Source organism: Microcebus murinus, chromosome 2 (assembly GCF_040939455.1).
Source record: "Microcebus murinus isolate Inina chromosome 2, M.murinus_Inina_mat1.0, whole genome shotgun sequence".
Classification (NCBI taxonomy): domain Eukaryota; kingdom Metazoa; phylum Chordata; class Mammalia; order Primates; family Cheirogaleidae; genus Microcebus; species Microcebus murinus.
In genome coordinates, this window is record NC_134105.1 from 41,349,887 (window position 1) to 41,366,566 (window position 16,680).

The window sequence follows — 16,680 nt, forward strand, 5'->3', positions numbered from 1 at the left end:
CTGGCGAGAGTAGGTCGAGCCAACCATCGCGGGTATTAGCGCGAACCTGCGCCCCCAGGCGCCGTCCCTTTGCGGGGCAGGCTGGGGCATGTAGTTCTCCGCTGCGGGGAGGCGCACGGTGCTGGTCGGAAAGTGGGTCTCGGAAAACTACAGCTGGCTTAGGCACTCCTTCCGCCCGCTCGCTTCGTAGTGCATGCTGGGGAGTGTGGTTCGCTGTGGGTCAGACGCTCTATGCTAGTGGGCGGAACTTCTTCCGAGTAAATACAGCCTGAGGAGGAAGCGTCTTTTTAGTTCCTACACTGGCGGTTAAGCTTGGGGGCCTCGGAGGTTGCAGTGTGGAGGGGCCCAGCAGCTACCGGGGTTGCTTTTCTTGGTGGGTCTCAGGTCAGCCCGTTGTTGGGTGCCCCTTGCCGGGCTCCTGATTACTGGAAACAGAGGAGGATAGTGTTTCTCTTTGCTTGGGAATCCAGTGGATGACATTCGTGGTTAGGGAACTCTGACCACCGAGCAGTTCCTGGAGATGGCTGCGTACTGTGAGGACACCCCCTCCTCCCCCGCGGCTGAAGTCTGGAGGTGGTTGTAGGTTTCTGGTTACTAGGGCAACCTTGGGATTGTGGCTGTGGTAGGGTAGTTGTTAAAAAGACTTCCTCGAGCTCAGTGTAATCCTAACCCTGCCACAACCCATCCTAAAATGGAAAGAGGATTTAGAAGTCACCAGGTTCAATGCCTGTCCCAAATATTCGAATCCCCTCTACAGCGTGCCCTTTCTGGAAGCTAGAAGCTTCCTAACTCAGGAAGTAGACCGATCACTGTGTGCTGTTTCAGTTCTTGGGAAGATCTTTCTTTTTTTACTTCCTATAAATTACACCCAAAAGTCCCCATAATTCAGGAATTCTTCCAGAGAACCCAAGTGTGTCACTTTGGGGAACAAACATCACAGCAGTCTTGAAGTTTTACAATCTACCCTCTTTCTTGACCAGAACACTACAAGCACGTGAAGGTAGTTGAAGTTCCCTAACAATGGATAAATTCGTCATTCGAACTCCTAGAATCCAGAATAGCCCTCAGAAGAAAGATACTGGAGAAAAGATTTACAAGCAGGCCACAATTGAATCTCTGAAGGTGAGAGGGGATCTGGGACTAGAGAAAATGTGCAAATAACTGGTAGCAAGGTGGTGTGAATGATTCTCTTGTGGAAGACCTATGAATTTTCTCTTGCTATGCCCCCTCCCCCAGAGTGTACCTGACCACTTCTTCCTTGTTTCCCCCATACCCTGTACAGACTTCAGTTTATCAATTCCTGCACCTCTGCTACACTTAATACCCTTGCTTTGCCGAATGTTTGCTAGCTAGTAGGACAAACCCCTTTGTTATTATTCTTTTGAAAAATGTCCTTTTGTCTGTTAGGAATGTTAAAGTACCAAATATGGTTCTATATACCCTGTACAAACTCACTAAGGGGTGAGTGATAATTCTGTTCTCTCATATCTTATTGCCCAGAACTGTGTCACATGGCCCCACAGCTACAGCTGAGACTGGTAAAGAACTGTTTGAATGGACTCTTACTACCCTGAACTCCAGTCTGATTTCTGTTAGCAAGGAAGATGCAAGGAATAGATACAATGAATCAGTGAACATAGGTACCCAATAAATGGTAAAGTAATTATTATCTCACCAAAAGAATACAAACTTGTAATTAGTCCCCTTTGTCATCTTTTACCTTACCTTGTACATTTCTGACTTCTTTTCAGTTTCCTTTATTGGTTCCTCTTCCTCCACTAGATTCCTGTTTGTGCTCCTGAGATCTCAGTCACATTTTATGTATTTGGCCAGTGTGACTTTATCCATCTCAAGGCTTTCTATGCTGACAGCTGCCAAACCTGTACCTCCAGCCTACATTTATGAAGGCGAGAGGGGAATCTAGGGCTAGAGAAAATGTGCAATGGACTATGACAACAAGGCAGCGTTCTGAGTACCTGAACTGCACACTAAGTTAGTCTCCTTTCTGGATATCTCACAGGCTTTCCAGATCCATATTGGAAAGCAGTGAAGGGAAATTTAAACAGAAGCCCTGGGTCCTAGGCCCTACTGGGCAACTGGCTGATCTTTAGCAAAGCATTCTCTGTAGAGGTTGAATTATATCAGTGTTTCTTCCAGGGGGCGCTGTTGTTCTTTGGGGCAGGATAATTCATTATTTGGCACTCTCCTGTGACTTTTAGGATGTTTAGCATCCCTGACTCTCAGGCACTAAATGCCAGTAGCTCCTCCCACTGTGATAACCAAAAATGTCCGCAGATATTTCCAGGCGGCCCCTGGTTGAGACCTCCTGAACTTTAGATGATCTTTAAAGTGCTTCCTAATCTTGCAGCTCTGTGACTTCATAGAATACGTTCAAGTTTTCCAATTATCTCTGCTTTGTCAGAATATTCAGGAATAATTGTATATAGCAGTGGAGGAAGAAGATGGGCAGAATAATTGAACGATACATACATGTACATCACCTGCAAACACCCAGTTTTTTGTTTTTTAAGAGATAGGGTCTCACTCTGTCGCCCAGGTTGCAATGCAGTGACCCAGTCATAGCTCACTGCAGCCTCAAATTCCTGGCCTCAAGCAACTCTCTCACCCTGTTCTTCCAAAATGCTGATGTGAGCCACTGCACCTGGCCCCAGATTCTAATATACCTCTACCTGCCCCTTCTTTTCTCTGTGTCCCCACTTTTGCCCCATGTGAGTATCACTATGTGTGATGATGAAAATAAGTGATGTGAAGATTATGGAATCAGAATAAACAACAGGTATATGGGATAACATTTCCCTTAAATGCATTAGCTGTTCTTCCAAACCTGTTCCCTATTCTCCTATATTTGCTTTTATATCCAATACCAAGTTACTGGGACTAAAAACCTAGGGAACTATCCCTAACTCTTTTTTCTCTTACATACAATTTTCAATTCTCCTTACTAAAAATCCTTCTTGCTCATTCCCACTTGCTCATCTTCCACTTTAAATTCAAAATCTTGTTATTTCTCACCTAGAGCAGTGCTATGATCTATGGACTTGTCCCCTCCACTCTATGTCAGAGAAATATGTCTAAAACAGAAGAGAAAATCTAGTCAGGTCATCTCCCTGCCTAACCTTTTTATAATTTCTCTTTACCTGTTGATAAAGACCATAGTTCTTTACAAGGCACCCAAGGCCTTCCATGAACAGGCTGACACCTGCCTGCCTCATCCCCTGCTGCTCCTATCATTTACACTCCATCCAGTGTCAGCCATTCATAATCCCCAAAGATGTGCTCTATCACACTTCTGTGCCTTTGCCTTTACTGTCCTGTGTACCTGGAATGCCTCACCCTCCTGTGTGACAGGCAGTTTGGCTGTAGTAATAAAGAACATAGATTCTGGAGCCAAACTGCCTGTGTTAAAATCCCAGCTCTGCTGAGTGTGACCTTGTGACCTTGGGAAAGTTATTTAACCTCTTGTCCTCATCTATAAAATGGGGATTAATAATAATACCTATTTTATAAGATATTATGAAGTTTCAGTGAGTCAATATAAGTAAAGTGCTTGGAATAGAATCTGGGACATTCTAAGTACTATGCAAGTGTTTGCTGTTGTGTTATTATCTTTACTTTATGAAATTGTATTCATCCCTCCTGACCATCCTTCTTTTTCCCGGATGCATTCCCTTCTCTGAGCCATCCCTGTACCTCAAACATGCATGTATCCTTGCACTTACTTGTGCTATATTACAATTATTTCTTTACTTGCCTGTGTCCTGTTACTCTAAGCTTCTTGAAAGACTATGTCTTACTGATTTTGTGTCCTAGCACTTGGCACAGGACTTGGCATATAGTAAGCCACAATACATTTTTCTTAGAAGTACTATGCGTTAACCGATTGTGCCACTGGAGCTCCCATTTTTCTCAATGACCAAATGAACTAAACTGAAGGCATTGGCATTACACATGAAACCTTTCTTGTTCTGCCCCAATGTGCCTTATCATCTCATCCCTGTGGCTTCTCATCTACATGTATTCATTCCAGCCACACCCCTTTCCTTGGTGTTCTTTGTTTAGCTGGGACTATAGGTGCAAGCACTACCATATCCTGACTATTTATTTATTTATTTTTTGGGGTAGAGATGTGGGGTCTTCCTTGAGCTCAAGTAGTCCTCCTGCCTTGGCCTCCCAGAGTGCTAGGATTACAGGCATGAGCCACTCACTCTTTGTATAAATGATTCTCTTTTATGTCTCCAGGTCTTTTTTGGACTGAATGCTGGTCCCTTTTCCTGGAAAGCCCTTCTATTTCTTTTTATAGAGTGAATTCTTACTCATTTGTCAACACACTCAAAAGCCACATTCCCTGTAATTCCTAGATTATAAATTCTATGAGTATAGGGACCTTGAATATATTTTATTTACCTCTGTGTCCTTGACCTAACACAGTGCCTGGCATATATTAAGTGCTCAATAAATATTTCTTAAATAAATGAATGTTGAAATGCTTTCTGGGTCCTTTAGTGGAGTTAATCCCTCTTTAGTATTCTCTTATCATTTGGTTCAAATACCTGTCCTAGTAGTTACCTTACTATATTGTAATTATCAGATTACTCGTAGTTTTCTCTAATCCATAATGAACTAATGAGGCCTGGGACTACTGCTAAGTATCTTATGTTCTGATTTTGCTGCAAGATCTAACACAGTGCCTACTGCATTATAGATAAGATTTATTTAATAAGTAATAATCATCCTTATTCTGGCATGTCCTTATAGGGTTTTAATAGTAAACTATTATTCAAATATTGTTAAACAACTTTATTCCCAGCACTATGCTAAGTACTACAGAGCAGTGGTTCCCAACCTATTTGACACCAGGACTGGTTTCATAGAAAACAGGTTTTCCATGGACAGTGGTAGGGCATCACTGCCTCAGCCTTGCCTCTGGCCCTTAGGCCTGGGAGTTGGCGACCGCAGCTACAGGGAACATAAGAGAAATTTAAGATCAAAATATGAGCTCTCATGAGACTTCCTGTAAGGGGATCAAATTATAAGAAATTAATAAAAAATGATACAAAATCACATGGGATCCATTACAAAATTGTCATATAGACAGTCAGGGTTTAGAGTTAAGATAAGAGAGAGCTTAGTGTCTGTTTTAGTGGTCAGAGGCTATGTGGCAGGGTGCCTTAAAGGGAAGGGAAGATTTGGCTAGGTAGAGGGAAGTAGTGGCATATAACCATTCGTAAGTGGTACTTACTGTTCTGTTTCCTTTGTGCACGTATGATGTATACTTTCATGTGTATAGAATTGCAAATTGGAAACAAGTTCAGTTAAACGTGAATTTTAGAGAGTTAGCTCAGTCCACTTTCTGCTGAGTGACTGACTTTCACACACCAGCATCACATAATACCAAGAATCTGCTGAAAGTTCAAGCGTCAGTTTCCTCATCAGTAACATCAGGAATAACAACACCTAATACTTAACCTGCAGTGTTGTTTTGAGAGCTAAATAAATTCATGTTGGAAGGGCTGAGCATTGTGCCTGGCATGTAGTAAAAACTAATAGTTTCCTCTTCTTGTGTACAGAATAGAAAAGGCTTGTGTAGTAAAACTAGAGCTGAGAATGATGATTTTGATGATGGACATAGTAATAGTAATAATTACTACTAACATTTATTGAGCCCATTTCTATGGACTGCATATTGTACTTTACATGTATTAACTCTTTAATCTTAAATCTTTAAATCTTAATATCAGCTTTATGAAATGTATGCTTTTATCATTTACAGATGAAGAACCTGTAAAGTATAATAGCTTGCCTAACATCATCTAGCTATTAGTGGCAGAGCTGGGATTTGAACTAGACAATTTGGGTCCATAGTCTGCTCCTTATAGAGTGAACTTTAAAAAAAAGTAGAGATTGCTGAATGCCACGTTGAGGAGGTAAAAAATCTTGGGATATTAGGACCATTGTACTTCTGTTATCAGTATATTACAAGTAATTTTGCCTTAGCCTTATCACATTCAGTAACAGTGATACTCAATAGAGCTCATGTAGTGTACATTTAAATGGTAAAGGTTAATTTGGTTAATCTGTTCTCACTCCCTTAAGGGAAAGTGATTTCTTCTGTTGATTGCAATAGATTTTTATTATTATTATTATTAAAAGATCCTAGAATATGCTACTTCTTTTAGGTTCATCACTTCAGAATGTTCTGTAAACCTTTCCTTCCTTTGTAGGATTGGCTAGCCAATATGTTGTCTCCTGCCCCCACCAGTGGAATGGTGCCCACATTATTGCTTATGAGTGAATCATTTTCCCTAATTGGTTTTGTCAAACTAGATATTTCAGCCATCCACTACTGTAAGACCAGATGGTACATTGGAGAGCACATCTTCTTTCTGGTGGTAACTATTTCACTACTCATTGTAGCTTCTCCATTGATATTTTGTCCATTTCTTTTGTTACTCTAAGTAATTTGAAATATCTGTTTGGGGGCCCATATTTAGACAGATATATGGAGACATTTCTTTGATATATAGGGAATTCTTTTGCTCTTGAATGGACTGCTATTTTTTGTATTTTTGCTCTAAAATCTCAAATCTGAAAACTGTACTGTACTTAGTCCTTGAAGGTAGAAAGAGTTTTGTTCAATTATACCTACTGTGCACTGAGGATAGCAAGATAAATGAGAAATTGTTCCAGCCCTCGTGTTATTCATTGTCTCATGGGGAAGTCAGCCTTGTTGATAAATATATGCAGAAAGCACAGGTGCAGCAGTAGGAGTCTATACTGGTTGCAAAGGGACCCAAAGGAAAGTATGGTCAAATGTGTGAGAAGAGAGGCAAGAATGGCTTCATAAGGCTGGGAGGTGTTTGTCTCTACAAAAAAAATCTAAAAACTTAACTGAGTATGGTGGCGCACACCTGTAGTCCCAGCTACTTGGGACATGGGAGGCTGAGGCAGGAGGATCACTTGAGCCCAGGAGTTTGAGGTTGCATTGACCTATAATGACACAACTGCACTCCAGCCCGGGCAACAGAATGAGACTTTGTCTCAAAAAAAAAAAAAAAGAAGCAGAAGAAAGGCTTCATCGAGGAGGCGATGCTTGAAGAGAATTTTAAAAAGTAAATGGGTGTTTATCAGGTGAATGAGGCAAAAAAAACAAAGAAAGCACCCTAGGCAAAGTGTATAAAATTTAAAAAGGGTGTGTTTCATTCAGGAAGCTACAAATAATTTGGTATATCTCGAGCAAATTATGAGACCAAAAAGGATGTCAGCAGCCAAGTCATGGAAGGCTTTATGCCATGGTAAAGAATTTGGATTTCTATAGTTCCATATCTTGAAGTGATCTGATGTGGAAACCCTAACTCAATTCCAACAATGTAGAAACGATGGACAAAAAGTCTCTAGTAGAGAGCTGAGCTTGAAAGCAAGACAGGGAAATTCTCAGGTGCCAGGAAGAGAGAGGAAATCCAAACCCAGAGAAAGTGGGAGCTTAAGCTAAATAGTTTCAGGGAATATTGAATTCAGATATAATGCTTAGAGGTTGGGGTTTTAAGGCCAATATAGGGTCAGGAGATAAGGCCTCAGGCTAATGTTATGTCGGGAGCTAGAAGTGATCCCCCGACCCCCATGAAGTTGAGAGTCAAGATAGGACTACCATGTTTATGAAAAATGGAAAATTTTGATCCACTGGTCCAAGGAAACAACATGAAGATTGTAATCTCAGGGTCTTAGATGGAAAAAAAATTGACTATAATAAATTAGAACTATACACTTATTACCATACATGAATATATAGATATATATATACACACATATATATATATATACACAGTCATCCCTTAGTATCCATGGGGGACTGGTTCTAGGATCCCCTGCAGATAGCAAAATTCGTGGGCAAGTTTCTTATATAAAATGGTGTAGTATTTGCATATAAACTATATACATCCTCTTCTATACTTTAAATCATCTCTGGATTATTTACACAGGTTAAGCATCCCTAATCCAAAATGCCCCCAAATCCAAAACCTTTTGAGTGCTGACATGATGCTCAAAGGAAATACTCATTAGAGCATTTCTGATTTTGGATTTTAAGATTTGAGGTGCTCAACTGGTAAGTATAATGCAAATATTTCAAAATCCAAAACGTTTCTGGTCACAAGCATTTCGCATAAGGGATACTCAACCTGTAATAACTATTGCAATGTAAATGCTATGTAAATTGTTGTATTGTTTAGGGAATAATGGCAAGAACAAAATCTGTACATGTTCACTATAGATGCAACCATCCATAGTTTTGAAAAAAATATTTCCGTTCTGTGGTTCGTTCTGTGGTTCATTGACTCCACAAATGTGGAACCCACAGATTGAGAGGGCCAACTGTAGTTTAAATTCACATTATCTGCAAAGCCAAAAAATTTTAATGTAATAACTGATATAGAACCAGGAATATCTGAAGACCTTGGCAAAGGCAAATGTGAGATTTCCCTGTTAAGACTTTTTATATTCTAGAGCACACAGGACTTTCATGGAAAACAGTCCCCTTTAAAGATGAACTCGTGTTCAAAAATTGCAGTCTGTAAGAAAATAAATTACCAAGAAGGAGAATGAGCAGATATATATAAGTATTTGATTTTCTACCCCAAGAAATATAGATGAAAACAATCTGAAAGAGAACTTAAATATATTTAAAATATCCACAGAGATTAAGAAAGGAATAGAAACCATAGGGTAGTATGGAAAGAGAACAAGTATGTTTGCAGAAAACAGCAAAAACAGAACTTGTCCAATGAAAAAATATATTTGTAGAAGCAGAAACACATTGAACAAGTTGAAAATAGACAAGCCATAGCTAAAGAGAGAAATAGTGAATTGGAAGCTAGATCTGAGGAATTCATTTAGAATGTATCACAGAGAAATAAAGAGAAGAGAAATATGAACAGAAAAAGACATAAAGGATAGACAAAGTAGATGAAGATAGAGGCTTATAAGATGAGTACTGGTTTCATTGAACATATATCTTAAAAACTGTGAAGGTGTATACTAAAATGATAGAAATATAATGTATAACTTTCAAACCATAAAGAAATGAAGATTAAAGAAAACTCAGACTGTTAAATAGATGATAAGGAGAAAAAAAGAAGTAAAGAGAAAATATGTCCAGTTGATGGACAGAGATCAGACCTGTGCTTGGAAAAGTCTAAAGACTTTTCTTTAGAAAAGAAGAGAGGCTGACTGATGCCTGAGGGAGAAGTGACTGCACTGGGAAGGCTGTTACCCTCAGGATTTTTTAGGACAAAGATGTGGGCAATTGTGGGAAAGAATACTGTCTGGCTTAGAGTTGAATGAAAGTGGGTGGGTTCCTCAGCATCCTTGGAAAGACAATGGGATCCCTATAGACTCTGTGGGAGGTCGGTTGCCAAAAACTGGGGACCAAAGCAGAACTTGCAAGCAACTGGCTGTCAGAGGCATTGCCCACATTATGGGAACTGTAGGCAAGAACTCAGCAGTTGGAGCTCTCCAAGGAACTATAAAAATACCCTGTAAGAGAAAAAGAGTCAGCTTTAAATATCTACCAAGTCCAGAGAGCACTAAAACCTGATTAGTATAGTATCACAACAGAAAGTAGGGCTCTTCCTTTCCTTTTCCTTTCCTCCTTTTCCTAGCTTTGAACCTGGAAGGGTCAGAAACCAAAGTAAACATGCAGATTGGAGAGGAGGAGAAGCAAAGATGGGGAAGTAGGGGAGTCAGACTTACCCTTCTCCCACCATGGGTTTCTAGGCCTGAAGCAGACCCCAGCCAAGGAAGGGAGACAAGACAAGACTTCTTTTGGTTGCTTTTTACCAAACTATCATATAAAAAATACATACAGAAATGTACACAAATTGTTAGTGTACATTGTGAGGAATTTTCACCACAATGACTAATACACCAGCATCCAGATCGAGGAACAATGTTACCAGAAACCCAGAAGTGTCCTATATCGCCTTCTAATGCCTCACTGTGCCTACCTCCCCAGGGTAATAACAATCCAAGACAAGATTTTTTTGTGTGTGATTATAAAAGCAACTTTATTTTTTGTTTCCGGTTTACTTTTTAAGAAGTTCTTAGTTGAAGTAATTTCAAAGTTGCACCACAGTACAAAGAACTTTCCTATCCCCTTTACCCAGATTCCTTAATTATTAATATTTTACACTTAATAGAAAGATGCAGACCAACTATAAGATGGTACACGTACACATACATAGTTTCTTCTAGGAAGGGAAGGAGGCGAATGAGTCTGGTAAATGGTATAAAGGGACTTAAACTTTATAAGGTTTTATTATTTTATATGATGGCAAAATGTTAACTTTTTTTCATTGTAAGTAGTGGGTTATTCTCTGTACCTTTCTATGTGTTTGACATTTTAAAAAGTTCTTTGAACAAGAGACAGAGTGCATTTTATCCTCTAGGACGGCGTCCCCAAACTATGGTGAGTTATATAATTATTTCATTATGTAGTACAATGTAATAATAATAGAAATAAAGTGCACAGTAAATGTAATGTGCTTGAATCGTCCCGAAACCAATCCCCTCTCTCCCCAGGCTGTGGAAAAATTGTCTTCCACGAAAATGGTCCCTGGTGCCAAAAAGTTTGTGGACCACTGCTTTAGGAAGAGCGGAACTTTTGAAGTGTGTTTTTAATTGTTGAAATAAACATGTCTTTATGACTTCTTTGCTCTTTGTTCTTGCCTGTGAATTAAGACACTCTTAAGTAAGCTATAGGGTTGATACACCTCAGCATCATTTTTCTTTTCTTCTCATCCTTATTGCTTCTCCCTCCTAAGTGCCCAGTGGTGTCTGACATGGTAAGATTAAAACTTGCACTTTTCCTAATAGATGTACCTCTCTTCCTGATTTGCAGCAGGCAGGACCTGCTTTTAAGCAATTACCCATCATTTGGGGCCATCAGGCACACTGTGCTTTGGTTCAGGTCATAATCAATAATTCATATGCCAATAGGAGCCCCATTAGCTCAGGTGAAGGCAGATGTCTTTCTAATGAAAATGTTCCATTTTCCAAATGACTTTTCTTTTTCCCAGAGAGTTGTGGTTATAGAAGACCTAAAAAGATGGAAAGCTATGTTGGAGCTTCCTGATCAAAGTAAAGAGAATCTAGTTGAAGCCTTACGAGAATTAAAGAAGAAAATACCCTCCAGGGAAGTGTTAAAATCAACAAGGATAGGTATGTTTCCTTCTTAATTTTATGACAAGTGCTTATAGTTTGTTGTCTTCTTTCATTCCTCCCTCAAATATGAAGTTATCTGCTATATCAGTGCTTTTCAAACTATCTCTGATAAAGGACCATTTAAAAAATATTCTCCCTTGGTTTCAGGCCAATACTTTTGTAATATGTAATAAAATGATATTAAAATATACAAAATACAAACCATAATTTTTAGATTCAACAGATGTAGAATTACTCTTGTCATATTGCTATAAAAGTTTCTAAATGCTTACATTCAATTTCTGCACTTGGCTCATGGACTGGCAACTGGCAGTGATCTACAGATCACTGTAGATCACTGTAGATCACTCAACATTTTGAGTGTGCAAATAAAAGCATAAATAACGCTCTGGGTACCATTCTGATCTATACAAGGTATATGCTGGCACAAAGGACAGAGAAATCATTGACATCTATGGACTCAAGGAAAGGCTTCATGGAGGAAGTGACGTTCAGTTACATCTTGAAAGAAACTTGGCCTTTCTGTCTTCAGTAGAAATATCCTGCAAAGCCTGGTTTATAAAACAAAATGATAGCAACATTTACTGCAGCATTGTTTATTGTAGCTTAGGATATATTTAAAAGGTAAGGCAGGGCGGGCCTATGTTGAATTGCCATTTTAGTACAGTAGGCAACTGTGAATAATATGCAAGGGAGGGCCAACATGTGTTCCTCAAGCTGCTCCCAGCTCCCCAGGGAGTCCAGGGCAGCCGTTCACAGCTGCTGTTCTTGCCCTCACTGGTGCAGCCGTTGCCTTGTCTGCCTCCCCTTGACCTCTTGTTCCTGAGAAGCAGGAGAGAGAGCAGCTTCAGACTGGCACTAACAGCTGGGAAGAGCTGTATGAAATCCCCAGAGGGTCCCCAAGAGTCTTTGAGTTGCACCTCTGTAACATAAACCAGAATCTCAGAAAATTAGACGCTTAAAGAACATAAAACCCTATCATTGTAGCCAAGGAGATTCTCCCATCTGCTGCTGGATTTTCTGTCTTTATAGGTCGTGGTCACTAGAGGGCAATAAGATCATTCATATGAGCAGATAAAGTATTTCTACCAGTAGAGGGTACTAGTGATTAATATTTTATGACATGTATATATGCATATGTATATGTTCATATTTAGGCATACTCCGCAAATACCATATATGAACAGATCTTAATATCAACATAGTAGGTTGCAATTATCCTACAAATGCAAAACAGATGATAGTTTTTAAAAAGTCATCTCCATTTGGCCTTTGAGTACAGTTGTAAGTGTGCTTTCAAGAATGGGTGTGTCTAATGTTCAGAGATTTCAATTGAAGGATTATAATGAAACCACAAAAACAGGGTTTGACTTAGGAGGAACTGGAAATCATCCAACTTTTAAGTCCTGACTCTACCCCAGGCCTCCCCTAAAAACTTGAGATTGTGTGGAATATAGCAGTTTCTCAGTCCTTTTATAGTTAAGTCAGTTACTATGTTGAAGATTTCATTTGGATCATTGCCCAAGGGTGTTTACATTCTTCAACCTTTAGCCTTCCTGCCTGGCCCTATCCTGTGGCTTATAAAGGACAAATATTTACTGAATACCTTCTTTGTGCTGGTAACTGCAGGCATAATAATAAGGGAGACAGGTATCATCCTGCCTGAAGCCTAATGGAAAGAGTCAATTTCACAAACCTTTATCATACAATATGATGAGTGCCCTGATGATGGGGAAAAGTTAGCCAGATGAGCACTCATGTTGGGAGTAGAGGATAAGGTGTTGAAGAATATGGCAGACGGGTACATCACGTGAGCCATACAGAGGGCAGAGGTGGGAGAGAACATGGTGCCTTCCAGAAACTAAAAGAGATTTGGTGTGTTTGAAATGTAACATGCTAGCTAGATGCAGTGGCTCACACCTGAAATCCTAGCACTCTGGGAGGCTGAGGCGGGCGGATTGCTAGAGGTCTGGAGTTCTAAATCAGCCTGAGCAAGAGCAAGACCCCGTCTCTACTATAAATAGAAATAAATGAATTGGCCAACTAATATATATAGAAAAAATTAGCCAGGCATGGTGGCGCATGCCTGTAGTCCCAGCTACTCGGGAGGCTGAGGCAGGAGGATTGCTTGAGCCCAGGAGTTTGAGGTTGCTGTGAGCTAGGCTGGTGCCATGGCACTCACTCTAGCCTGGGCAACAAAGTGAGACTCTGTCTCAAAAAAAAAAAAAAAAAAAAAAAAGAAATGTAATGTGCTAGAGAGAGTGTGGCAAGAAGTGCGGCTGAAGAGACAGTCTGGACCAGATGGAGAAGGCTCTTTGTAAGCCATTCAGAACTGTTTGATTTTGGCATGCGTATTAGTTATCTATCACTGTGTAAAAATTACTGTGAAAGTTAGCTACTTCAAACAATATTTATTATATCACACAGTTTTTCTAATTCAGGAATCCCAAAGCAGCTTATCTGTGTGGTTCTGGCTTATGGTCTGTTATGAGGTTGCAGTTGTCTGAAGGCTTGACTGGGCTTGAGGGTCTGCTTCCAACATGACTCACTCATAGGATCGCTGGGAGGAGGCCTCAGTTTCTCATCTGTGGACTTCTCCTTAGGGCTGCTTATGACATGGCAGCTGGCTTTCTCCAGAACAGCCGACCCAGGAAAGAACAGGAAAGTGAGAGAGCAACCAAGAAGGAAACCACAGTGTCTTTTATAACCTAATCTTAGAGTGTCATACCATCCGTTCTGTCATATTCTGTTGGTCTCACAGACCAACTGTGGTATAATTAGGAAGGCAACTACATAAGGTTGTGAATACCAGGAGGTAAGAATCATTGGGAGTTTTCTTACAGACTGGCTACCACATGTAGCCATGTATTTCTTTTTATTTATCCTGAATATATTATACTCCCTGGATCTGCAGATTCATGTCCATTTGTTGAAAATTTACAGCCATTGTTCTTCAAAAGTGCCCCTCTTTCATTCTCTCTATTCCCTCCTTCTGAGATTCTATAATTAGAAGTATGTTAGGCTGGGCATGGTGGCTCATGCCTGTAATCCCTGCACTTTGGGAGGCCAAGGCAGGGGGGATTGCTTGAGAACAGACGTTCAAGACCAGCCTGGGCAACACTGTAAGACCTCATCTCTACAAAGATAAAATAATTGACCAGGTATGGTGGTACACATGTTGTCCACAACTACTCAGGTAGGATTGCCTGAGCCCGGGTGTTCTAGGCTGAGGTAAACTATAAGTTCAGGGTTGAGTGTGCCACACCATTGCACTCTAGCCTGAGCAACAGAGTGAGAACCTGTCTCAAAAAAAACAAAACTATTGTATATCAGCCTTCTGTTTTCCATATCCTTTAGCTTATCTATTATATTCTTTATCTTCTTGTCTGTCTCAGCATTCTGGGTAATTTATTTAGATATATATCTTACAAGTCACTAATTCTCTCTTTAGCTGACTTTAATCTGCTATTTAACCCATTCATTGAGTTTTTTATTTGAAAAACTCTGTTTTTTGTTTTTACACATTTCCTGTATCCCCAAGATGTCTCTTATGAATGTTATTTTTACATTTTTGTGATTGTACCTTTTTTTTTTTTTTTTTTTTTTTTTTTGAGACAGAGTCTCGCTTTGTTGTCCAGGCTAGAGTGAGTGCCGTGGCGTCAGCCTCGCTCACAGCAACCTCAAACTCCTGGGCTCGAGCGATCCTTCTGCCTCAGCCTCCCGAGTAGCTGGGACTACAGGCATGAGCCACCATGCCCGGCTAATTTTTTTTATATATATATCAGTTGGCCAATTAATTTCTTTCCATTTATAGTAGAGACGGGGTCTCGCTCTTGCTCAGGCTGGTTTTGAACTCCTGACCTTGAGCAATCCGCCCGCCTCGGCCTCCCAAGAGCTAGGATTACAGGCGTGAGCCACCGCGCCCGGCCTGATTGTACCTTTTATAGCATTTTAACATTTAATATATTTTAAACATTTTTAAACATTTAATATATAGCTCTTCTGTATTCATCTAACTATTCTAATATTTATGGTTCTTGAGGATTTAAATCTGTTGTTTATTGTTTCTGCTGACTCTTATGGTGCTTGCCTTCCCATGTGCTTCTTGGTTTTTAATTGTGAGCTCATTACTATATTTCAGTCTATAGGAATTCTGTGGGGCTAAATTGGAGATGCTTCTCCCTAAAGGGTATTAGTTTCTTTTGTTTCTGCCAATAGTCAGGGGCCACCTCTGACCTGGAATACTTTAGCACACTTCTCAAGGATCCCACCTCAGTATGAGAGTTCCAGGATTAGCTCTCCCACCTCATTACTGGCCCAAAGCTAAGTATTTTAGCAGTATTGCTATTTATATGATCCCTTAGGATAACTCCACCCCTTCCCTGAGCCTACTATTCTAGGCTCTACTAACTTTTTTGTTGATGGGAATGGGGTGGCTTTTATCTAGGATCTAGTTGTACTACAGAGAAAGGGTAGCTCTAGTCCACCATAAAGCCTGAGAGTTGCTCTTTATCTTAAAGATAATAGGATTATTTTTGAAGTGTTTTGAATAGAGAAGTGACGTATTCAGATTTTTCATTTTAGAAAAATCTATCTGGTTGCCATGTGGGACAGTAGCAAACCTAGAGGGAGGAAGCCCAGTTAGGAAGCTACTAAAACATCTGGATAAGAAATGAGGGTGGCCTGGATGGGATAGTAGTCATGGGCATAGAGAAATGTAGTTGGAATCAAGAAACTTACATGTAATAAAATCCAGAGGACCTAGAGATGGATTGGATATTGGGAATGAAGATGAAGCAGTGAAGGTTGAGTCCTAGGTTTCTGATATGGGCACGCAGGTAGATGGCAATACCACTCATTAAGTCAGGGAATGGCAGGTTTGGAGGTGGAGGGAATAATAAGTTCAGTTTTAGACTTATCATGTTTGACATACTGTGAAATATCCCAGAGGAAATGTCTGACCGGATGCTGGATGTACAGGGGATATACAGGGGTAAGGAAAAATTGTATGTGTATACTTGGGAGTCATTATCAGCATGTAGCTAGGAATTGAGGTGTTGGGAATAGATAAGCTTGCCTGGGGAGAATATATAAACAAAGCAAAGAGCCAAGTCCCAAATCCTGAAGCACACCAATATTTAAGGGACTTTTAGAATGAGACTCAGAAAATGTGACCAGAGAAACAGAAGAGGATGCTGTCATGGAATGCAAAGGAAAGTGTTTCTAGGAGGGAATTGGTCAGCAGTGTCCATTATTGTCCAAAGGCCAAATAAGCAACGTCCAAAAATTGCACATTGGATTTTACAAAATGAAGTCATTAATGATCTTGGTTAGGAGAGTTTCAAAGGCAAGGTCAGAGGCAGAAGCTTCTGTGAAAATAGACAATTCTTTCTAGAAATTTGGTATTGAAAGAAAAGAGAGAGATGATAATATCAGAAAGAAAAT

General features: G+C 40.0%; 1 protein-coding gene across 2 annotated transcripts in view; it reads left to right on the forward strand.

The window, feature by feature from the left end:
* The first annotated feature begins 24 nt into the window (after positions 1 to 24).
* Positions 25 to 16,680, forward strand: part of TCEANC2 (transcription elongation factor A N-terminal and central domain containing 2) — a 37,452-nt gene continuing 20,796 nt past the window's right edge. The window contains exons 1-3 of one of the 2 annotated variants that reach the window (XM_012776334.3): positions 25 to 384; positions 981 to 1,122; positions 11,091 to 11,232. In XM_012776334.3, the coding sequence (XP_012631788.1) occupies positions 1,021 to 1,122; positions 11,091 to 11,232 (244 nt within the window). In that variant the 5' untranslated portion in view covers positions 25 to 384; positions 981 to 1,020. The remainder of the gene's footprint in view (positions 385 to 980; positions 1,123 to 11,090; positions 11,233 to 16,680) is intronic. The other variant, XM_012776332.2, reaches the window with a different exon arrangement.